At 30.6% G+C, this 10,349-nt stretch overlaps 2 protein-coding genes across 3 annotated transcripts; one reads left to right on the forward strand and one right to left on the reverse strand.

The window, feature by feature from the left end:
- The first annotated feature begins 235 nt into the window (after positions 1-235).
- LOC111640802 (A disintegrin and metalloproteinase with thrombospondin motifs adt-1-like) lies at positions 236-6,900 on the forward strand. The gene is made up of 16 exons (XM_023386866.1): positions 236-310; positions 385-460; positions 2,709-2,995; positions 3,831-3,996; positions 4,196-4,416; positions 4,503-4,586; positions 4,651-4,778; positions 4,875-4,924; positions 4,990-5,131; positions 5,194-5,328; positions 5,396-5,546; positions 5,622-5,717; positions 5,863-6,017; positions 6,114-6,180; positions 6,322-6,436; positions 6,512-6,900. Exons 1-16 carry the CDS (start codon positions 236-238, stop codon positions 6,898-6,900), a joined length of 2,337 nt encoding a protein of 778 aa, XP_023242634.1.
- A 1,906-nt stretch (positions 6,901-8,806) lies between these two features.
- LOC111640807 (kappaPI-actitoxin-Avd3a-like) lies at positions 8,807-10,075 on the reverse strand. 2 transcript variants are annotated; one of them, XM_023386870.1, is made up of 4 exons: positions 9,734-10,075; positions 9,250-9,644; positions 9,016-9,183; positions 8,807-8,943 (listed from the first exon to the last, which is right to left on the reverse strand). In XM_023386870.1, exons 2-4 carry the CDS (start codon positions 9,380-9,382, stop codon positions 8,924-8,926), a joined length of 321 nt encoding a protein of 106 aa, XP_023242638.1. In that variant the 5' UTR covers positions 9,383-9,644; positions 9,734-10,075; the 3' UTR covers positions 8,807-8,923. The 2 variants fall into 2 exon arrangements, with proteins under 2 accessions (XP_023242638.1, XP_023242639.1); XM_023386871.1 differs by having other exon boundaries at positions 9,250-9,429; positions 9,531-10,075.
- Positions 10,076-10,349: the final 274 nt, after the last annotated feature.

Here is a 10,349-nt window from a genome sequence, read left to right on the forward strand (position 1 = left end):
GAGAGAGAGGGGAGGAAAAAAGTAAAAACTAACAGGAAATCAATTAAAAATGAGGTAGATAGTATTTATTTGACCTCATTTTATAAAAGGTGTAGTATTTTCAAAGAAAGCGCATTTTCGAAATCGGATATTATCCCACAAATACATTTAATTCCTTTCTATTCTTATTATTATATCAGTAAAATCCGTCGTGTGTCATTGTCATTTCAGGTTTCGGGTCGTTTACGTTTAAGCAATGAAATACTTTTTGCTGATATTTTCCACATTATCTGCTATTATTGTATTTGAAACATCGTCTCTTAAAATACCGGTAAGTTTGTCTGTCTGTATTTTTTAAAACTTATATGTAAGTTTTCCTTATTTTTAAACATGTTTATTATTAAGGCATTAGAAAAATTACACCGATTCTTAACGAAAGAAGAATTAAGAGGTATATTTAATGTGGATAGATACGACGATGGTATGTACTTTTATTTTATATTTAATCTTTCTTTAATGTAAATTTTATAAATATTTGGGGTGTTGTAAGATTCTAGAAGTCATTCAACTGCAATTTACTAGGATTTTGAAACGTATAATATTTGATATTCCACGAAAAGTATTGCTAGGTTAAAAAGAATGTGGAGATTGTATTGTAATTCGATGGTCTAATATGGTTTTCGAGACACTCCACGGTGTCTCGTAAAATTTTTAATAATAAAATACTAAAACATGTTTAGTATAGTGTTGATATTAGGTCTATTTTATTAATTAAGTTGTAGCACTTTAAATATTAGGGAATGTAACTTTAGTAGAAAGCTTAATTTTCTAAGAGAGTTGCAAGATTTCCTGATACTAATTAATTTATTGAATATCACTTATGTAACAAACATTAATATAGGATAGTGTTTCAAGCGAGTTTCAAGTCAGTTTCAAGCCAATCATATATATAATGATATCGAAGACTGTGACTTGTTTCCTTGAAAATATTTTATTTTTACCCAAATATATGCAAACGGCCACTGACGAGAACATAAAAATGGCTATTTTTGGAGGCTATTTTTATTAAAAAGAGTTCGTGAGCAAATGGCCTCTCTTTAGGGGTGGTGGCCTTTACTGGAAGTTCGACTGTATATATATTTTGTTTTATGTACATTTAAGATTAACTTCTTTTCAAACATTATTAAAAAGTCGAACAAATTATTTTGATTTACATTTTATATTTATTTATGAAAGAATAATTTTACTGATGCAAATTAATAATTAATTTAAGATAATTGTAAATTTGATGATAGTTTGATAATAGGTTTAAAATTTAAAATTGTAAAATAAATAAAAAATATTTATTTAGTTATGATCAGTAAATATTAGTAAATATATCAATAAAAAATAAATATCTATTGTTAATGCATAATTGTTCTAATTAGCCTATATAAAGCATTAGCTGTTACCCGCGGCTTTACCCGCGCGGATTTTGCAATTTGATAGAAATAAACCTCTTTCGGTACTTCATTAAGATTCTCAATCATTAGTTGTTAATCTTTGGTAAAATTACTCATTTTTGTTTATTTTAAACTATGGACTGCAAATGCACCTAAATTCAAGTTTCAAATATTATGGAATTCCGAGATACGATAAATCTGAGTTTAATTTTTTTTCGAAACATAAATGACGTTATCTGAAAATTCCTAAAGTATAAATGTTTACTGAAAAATGGAGTTTCAGTTACCCCAGTACCTCTTTGTAAACTACGTTTGTGGTATTGCCTTTCGGGGCTAAGACTTTTTAAGCCTTAATCCTCTCCCTCTTCCCTCGCGGTGAAATGTCCAAAAAATCCCTTTTTATTATGCACTCTCATTGAGCTACCATATGCACTACCATACAAAAACTTAGTTAAAAACAAAAAATCGCATCTAAAATAGTACTGTAGAAGCCGTTCTTCAGGTTAAGCCTTAATCATTTCCCTCTCCACTGCTGGGGGGGATTTCGAAAAATCCCTTCTTAGTGTGCGTTTTCATGACGTATCCCAACAGTGTAGCAAATTTCACCTGTTTAGGTTCAGCGATTTGCTCGGGAGATGATGAATTAATCAGTCAGTCAGTCAGTCAGTCAGGATATGTAATTTTATATGTATAGATTGAGACAAACTTAAAAAAGTCATTATATTTACAGATTAAAGATATTTAAATACTTATAAATACTGTAGTAATTTTATCAGTTGAAATTATTTCACGTCATTACGAAAATCCACTTTAGAAATGACATAAATTGATATCATTGATTATAATAAAATGACGTTTTTACTAGAGTAAAGATATTTTATTACCACTAAAACTCTATAAATATACTTTTAATAATAGGTTAAATAATTTGTAAAACATTGATTTACCGGTGAAATGGGTAGCCACAGCCTTTAATTAATTTATTATTGTATGCGAAAGCCACACAACGTGTCGCTGTTTTAAGCGCAACATGACTAAAAACCCCCCGTAACATGGCGGACAAATTGCATCAGAGAAATACGCGCCTCAACATAAACAACCTGTCTGTATTTCCTTACTCTTTGTTAAAATAACTTCGTAATTTATTAGAAAGAAATGCTGATTTGTTTTTTTTTTAAATAATAAAAGTAGACAACTTTTTGAAAACATATCTTAATAACTTTTCTTATAAAATTACTTGCGCAGATATTTAAATGAGAATTTTATTAAAAAGAGACTGACTAATAGTTCCAGATTACGAAGTTGTTTATGTTGGAACAAAAAACATAAGCAAACGACAAGGACGCCATATTGGAAACGATGATAGCGCCGGCTTCCGATTAAAAGGAGACAATCTAAATTTGAATTTAGAAGAAAATAGAAATTTAATATCTCCATCGCTAAATATTGTGGAAGTTTCATCTGATGGAGAAAAAACTTCAAACTTTTCAGGAAAAAATTGCCATTATATAGCATATAATAATGATGCCGCAGCAGCTGTTAGCAACTGTGCAGAAAATGCACAAGGAGAAATGGTAAATTTATTTATTTATTTATTTACTTATTTATTTAAATGTATAACAATTATTATTCAAAAATGCAATTGTTTAGATTAGTGCATGTCACATGATCATGTAGTAAAGGCATTCTAAAATCATCAACGGGGTTTTAACCTATCGCAATGAGCGATCCGGATTCGAATCAGATCCAGACTTCCATGTTCTATAATGGGTAATAAGGATCGAAGTGCTATTCCCCATTCTCAACTAATGCTATTCGACCCCACTGATGGTGAGGAACATCTATTCCAGGTTGGCCTGATCGCCCATATGAGTACTTACGATCTCAATGAAAACAAAACAAAAAAAAGGAGTTATCACGGGTTCTATTGAGTTCTTAACTCGTAACGAGAATAATTATAAACAGAGCTGGATCCTTAATGTCAACGCATATATGATCTAGATACCTGGCGTTAATAAATTAATCATTTTTAAAGTTTGATTTATTTTTGTAAAGATACTTTAACAAAAAAAATTATTAGTATTTTTACAAATGTTTGATATTAATTTGATACTTTTTCGTTTATGTGGACACTGAGAGGGCCATTTTAATCGTATCCATCATATGCTTGGTCGCACACGATAGGTCGGTCTCTATCTATAGTGATAGATAGAGACCAATCCCAGAAATATTCCTGGAGCTTTTTGATGACCATGATTTGATGCAGGGTGCCCGGGAGCCATTGGTCTCGCATTAAATTAATATTATAAAATTTTCCTTATTACTCACAGATTTGATTATTTTTTTATTTTTTTAATACATTTAATTAGTGTACTTGCTTCTTACAAAATTTAATTTTCTCTTTTACAGACAGGAATGTTAATTCTCCCCGATAAGATAGTTTCTTTAAAACCTTTACCAAGACATTTGCGTTTAAAATTAGGACATTTACTTCGTCAAAATAATGAAATTAATTTCGATGATATACCTCATTTTATTCATCAAAATTCTGAATATTCTGAAATGAAAAGGAAAGGTAAGCGAAAGTTCTTTTAATATCATTTATAAAATAAAGGCTGATCGTAATCTCTTTAGTTATGAACGCGATCTTCAGCAGATGGAGATTGTGTGCATAACCGAAGATGTTACAATTCACAGATTATGGTCCGTCCATAATCCGTGTTACAATCAGCCTGAACAAGAGAAGTGAAAGTTTTCTTTTATTTTTGAATTAGTTTCAGAGATGTGGGATGATGAAGTAATTTTGCCGAATCTAAAACCTTTCGATAGCAAAAAATGTGATGAAGTAACAAATACAAAAGGGAGAAGATCCAGTAATGAATTATATTTAGAATTAGCGGTGTTTTTCGATCAGGCAGCGTACAAAAGACTCATGCCAGTCGTGAAAAACGATGACAAAAATATGCGCGATATGTTATTGGGATTCGTAAATCAGGTGAAATTTTAAGTGGTTCTATAATGTATTTTTTTTGTAAATCTTTATGCCAATTACATGCCACTTATATAGTTTAATTTTTACAGATTCAAGCGTTGTATTACCAAAAGGCCTTACAAAGAAAACTTCACATTACTTTAGTACATCTCGAAATTCAAAAAAAGCAACCTGTAAGTTTCTGTAAAAGATTTTTATATTGTATTTTACTTAAATTTATGTTAAACGTATATTTAGAGTGATCTACCTCATCATGATGGTGAGAAAGATGCTTTATTAACATCATTTTGCAAGTATCAGTCTAAGAAAAATCCATCTTCTGATGATGATCCTGGTCATTGGGATATGGCACTTTATCTCTCAGGGTGAGTTCATCTCTTAATTTTATTTTAAATTGATTTTCATACATAAATATATTATTAAAACTGTTTATTAATTTAAATTATTTTATGTATTTTCAGTCTGAATTTTTTTGGAATGGATAAAGGGAAAAAGAACGGAATTACAATGGGTGAGATGTAGTTCACATATAAACGACTCACAAATTATGATTATTTATTGTAAAGTTCGTTTCAGGCCTCGCCCCTGTGGGTGGAGTGTGCATGAAGGCTCACTCATGCGTTATATCAGAATTTGGCGCTGTAAATGATATAGGACGACCATATCCTTCAGCTGGACTCATGTCTACTTATGTAGCAGCTCATGAAATGGCTCATAAGTAAGAAATACGGCAATTATTTCTGTGGGAAGAATTATTTTTTACAATTTAATTTTTTACAGTTTGGGTATGTATCACGATGGACCACCTCTAAACAAGGATTGCGCTTCAAATGGCTTTATAATGTCACCAAGTCGAGGAAGTAGGGGAGAAACAGTTTGGTCCTCTTGCAGTTCTAAAGTGTTGAAGAATTTAAAGTAAGTAAATTAAAATAAAACATGAGTTACTTTGGTGTTAGAGTGAAATCGTTTCTTTGTTTCCTAGAAAAGACTGTCTAGTTGATAAGCAGGATTCTAATGAAAACGATCATAAAAAATATAATATGATACCTGGACAAATTTGGGATGCTTACGATCAATGCCGTGTTTTCCTGAAGGATGAAGAAGCTATTCTGTATAATGATACTGTATTGGATGTAAGAATTAATAAATATTTATTGATACACTTTTTTAAATTAAATAAATAACAGCGAATTTAAAACTATCTTCAGTCAGTTTGTGAACAGACCCTTTGCAAGAGTCCTAACAGGATTGGATATTATTCGGCAGGACCCGCACTTGATGGCACGTTTTGCGGAAGTAAAAACGTGAGTATAAAGCTTATAAAAATTATTAAAGTTAAAAAACTTATATTAACAAGTAATTTTCGTCAATCCCTCACATCTGACCGCCTAATTGTGGGCCTGGCAAAACACACCGGTGAGCTTAACATTGAATTTATTTAAAATCCAGTGGTGCAAAGATGGAAAATGTGTGCCGTGGGGTGACAAAAAAGTAGAAGTTGTTTCCGGTGGATGGAGTGCTTGGGAGAAAGGAAAATGTGAATCTGGTTGCATTACAAAGTCAAAAGGGGCTCAAAAGAATAGAAGAAGATGCGATAACCCGAAGTATGTGTCTGTCAGAATAGTCTTAGTATAATTGACTAAAATTTAACACGATTAAATTTTAAGGATTGAAAATTATGTGAATAAATTTTCTTTCAGGCCGAAAAATACAGAGGATGTTTGTCATGGAGATACTACTACTGTAAAATTGTGTGACGATTCTTCAGTACGTTCACTTTCAATTATTTTTAAACTTTTTAATGACTTCATATTTTAATTAATATGATTTAAAAAAATCTTTCCATCCTGTGAGCACCAAGAAAGTCTTCTTAAGCGCCATATATTTACAGTAATTATCCATTTCCAGATATGTAAAAGTCGTGTAGACGTTGTAAAATATGCTACCGAGAGATGTGAACAATTTTCCAAGTATGTTCCCGACGTCGTTGCTGAAGGAACTCAGGTTCCTCACGAGGAAGGAGGTAAGCATAGACTGTATGTATAATTCCGACATTAACGTGCACAGAATTCTAAGATTTTTGCATTTATACTAAAAGACAGAAGCTGGCAATCCTGCGCTGTATTTTGCAAAACTAAGACTGGTTCGTGGTACACACCGCGTCATGAACTGAACGATATGGACGTGGATACTTATTTCCCAGATGGAACATGGTGTCATAATGATGGCAAGAGAGATTATTATTGTCAATCGAGGTTGTGCCAATCAGCAGCAAAGGCAAGAAATCAAGGAGGAAAATCGTTAAGGCCGGAAGTTACAATAGATATTCTTAATAATGCCAGACCTAAACAAGCTGATGTAGATAAGAAATTAAAGGAATATTTCGAGTATAAGAAATCTTCAAATAGACCAAAACCAAAGTCTGGTGATTTTGAAAAACCCAACGAAGAAGATTACGTCATTGACTCCATTTCCTCCAATGTATAAATCATCAATTTCTTGTGTTATTTTTAATTCATAAGCATTAAATACTTGTAGAGATTAATTGAATTGTATCTTACAATATGTTTTTATCAATTATGCAGTTTTTATTTTAATTAAAAAGTACTTAATCTCTTTGTAGTATTTTACATTAAAGAATGGCACCAACAAGGAACGAATTCAAGTTATTTTGATGGTGGGAACCTGTAGTCAGAATGAAACAGTCGAATAATTTAACAGGCTGCATCCAGACATCCCACCAATCACACAGTTGCCTAGATGCTGCTTGTTAATTCTTTTGAGCCTATGTTATGGGTACCTACCACAAAAATAACTTGAATTTATTCGTCTTTAATTAGCACCATATTTCACCTTTAAAAGAATAAATAGAGATCAACATAACTTCTACAATTTCAGAATTATGAGACATATTGTATGTTAAATTAATTATAATCCGTGTTTTTAATAGAATGAATTATAAATACATGGTTGTCGGAATTAAACTTCCACAACTCAGAGGCTATATAATACAGGGCGCTATATGGGCCATAATGACATAAAATTTAGACAAGAGCTGTAAGCTCTATACATATACAGTATATTGAGAGTATAATCTATTTTCCTGTTTGATAAATCGTGGAAAAATCAGTTAATTATTAAATGAATACTATTTTTAAGGTTTATGTTTATTGTAGGTAAGATATAAAAGATTTTCATTAATGCTTCAGATAAATATTTTTGTCATTGATCCTGCATCATGACAGTTTTTAAATTTAAACGCTTTTTTATATTTTGGCAAGTTTTACCAAAAAATCAGTTAATTATTAAATTATANCATGTTGTACGAGTCACTTAGATTTTACAAATACGTGTGCCGGACTGTGAATGGCTCACATATTTGTAAAATCTAAGTGACTCGTACAACATGTAATTCAGATAAAACGGAAAAATCAATGATCTTATAGGGGGGTCGACTGGTAATGTCGTCTTTCCTCCAGCTTTCCCTTTAAGCACATAACACAAGCAGAGAAGCCGACATCACAGGCTAAAATCTTTAGTGATATTCAAATACGGTATTATTTCCTTTATTTTTTAATCCTTCCTGTTTAAGCATTATGTTAAATTCTCCATAATATGTGAAGGAATGTGTAAATCTACTTTCTATAAATACAGTAAGAAAATATCAGTAAAGTATTTAAGTTAATATCAACATCTACAATTTAGACAATTAAATAGGAGAAGAAATATAAAATATTATAAATTATAAATTAATAGTGTTTTATAATTAATACACAGTGTGAATATTATATTTTTGTGTGACTTCATATATGTTAAAAAGAAATAATATACTTATTTCATTTTAATAATCGGTAAATTTTTTAGAGTATTTCTCTGAAAATTTATCCGATTATTAGGATGAATCAATCAAATTTAGCTGATAAATAAAATCAACAGATAACCTCTACCTTGCCCAACTCATGAATAAAATGTTATTATTTAATTCAACGTATTATTATTATCATTATTAAGCTTTTAAATTTTTTCTTAAATATTCTGTGTTGGAATAAAGGTGTTTATTATATGCTACACCCTTATAAATAAAATAGCTGATACAAATCACATGTCTTTCAATCTCTACATACAGGATTCTTGGATTTTAATTACAACTAATTTCAAATTGAATTGCAATATTTATTATTTTAATTTTATTTGTGTAAATGAAATTAAGTTTTTAAAATTTCTGTTGTATAGAACTACAATTATTTCATATTGTAAATAGGCTACACAATATATCAAATTATTTAGCATTTATGAGGAATACATCCGCAAAAATTAACGAGAAATTTAATACAAAATGTAAATTATCGAATATAGTATATAAATTACAAAATACATATATTTTATTATATAAGCCATTTAAAATAACAAAGAGGAAAATTTCCCTTACAAATTAAGAATTTTATACTGTAAATGAATTTTATACTGTAGTGTTTAATTCCATACTACTCTACAGAAGATGAAAGATATCTCACTGTTTATTGCAGTTATCTAAAAATAAAATAATTTATATTTTAATTTTATCGAGTAAACTGTTTATTTATAACCTTTTAAATTACTCACTTTCACCACAGGCATCGCAACACTCTTCTAACTTAGCGAATCTGTTACAATTTCCGCGACATCCTCCATATATAAAATTTTGACATTCGTCAGCGCTTTTATTATAAAAATATCCAGGCATACTGGCTTTACATGGACCTACGACCTTTTCTAACGAACAACACTCATCTGAAATATGGAAATTGTGTAAATTCGCATAAAGAACTTTATAATCTATGATTTAAAACTACTTACTTTCCATGTAACATTCTACGTTACAGAGAAACAGTGTTAGAAATATTGCTCTTACAGCATTCATTTTGTGTATAAGACTCTCTTTTCTATAAAAATGTATTATTTTGTATAGGTTTTGACTTGGATACGTCATGAATATCGCACCTGTTCAATGAGTGCAGATGTACTACAGTACTCGTACTTTTGTTTCCAATTATATTTGATGTAGAAGGATGACATTTGTTATATAGTGGATTAAGTTTAGAATATTACAAACATTTACACATTTATGTTTTACTTACTTTGTTTAGAATTTTTCGGGCAGATAGAGTTCTGTTGACGATATGAAGCACATGTAGATATAATAAAAATTAAGAGCACTTCTAAATTAGACCTTATAATAAATCATATTTTCCCTAAAAGTGACAAAATAAGGAAAATATTGTTAAACTGATGACGTCATGCTTATAATTAGCATCCGAGTATATCAATATGTTTAATTTACGTATTTTACTCTGGGTCGTTAGTTCTGCAGAGTGGGACGTGACAGCGTGTGAGAGCGTTTTGTTTAAATACGGAAGAAAAACCCAGAAAACTCCACATACTAGCCTGTTGGTGAGACACAAACTCAAGGTGCCCACCAGTGGCCGAGTGGATAAAATCAATAAACATTTGATCGTGGGCTCGCGCCTGGCCAACTGGACGGTCACGTAGCGTTTTCCGTGTTTTATTCACGTGTAACACCTAGAAGCACACAGAAAGTCATCCCGGGAGATATCTCTCCTATCGGCAGCTCACCCACGTATACAGTCAATCCAATCTAAAGACCCACAACAGTGTTTAGTGGTTTTAACCTACTCGCGAACGGGTGTTGTGTGCTTACTAGATAAACGAATTATAAACACTAATATAAATGTAATAAAATTGCAATATTCCTATTTACAAAAACAAAAAAAACGTTTTTTGATATTCTATTTACAAACAAAAATATGTTTATCACATGGAGATAAATCTCTAACAAAATATCGAAATTGCAAAATAATAATAAACGAGTTACGTGTTTTAGTATTGCGCAAATAAAGTAGAAGTAATTGTTTCTCATTTTAAGAAAAAATGTTATA

This window comes from Centruroides sculpturatus, unplaced genomic scaffold (genome assembly GCF_000671375.1).
Source record: "Centruroides sculpturatus isolate CEXI.00-Female unplaced genomic scaffold, Cexi_2.0 scaffold1372, whole genome shotgun sequence".
In the NCBI taxonomy this organism is placed as follows: Eukaryota; Metazoa; Arthropoda; class Arachnida; order Scorpiones; family Buthidae; genus Centruroides; species Centruroides sculpturatus.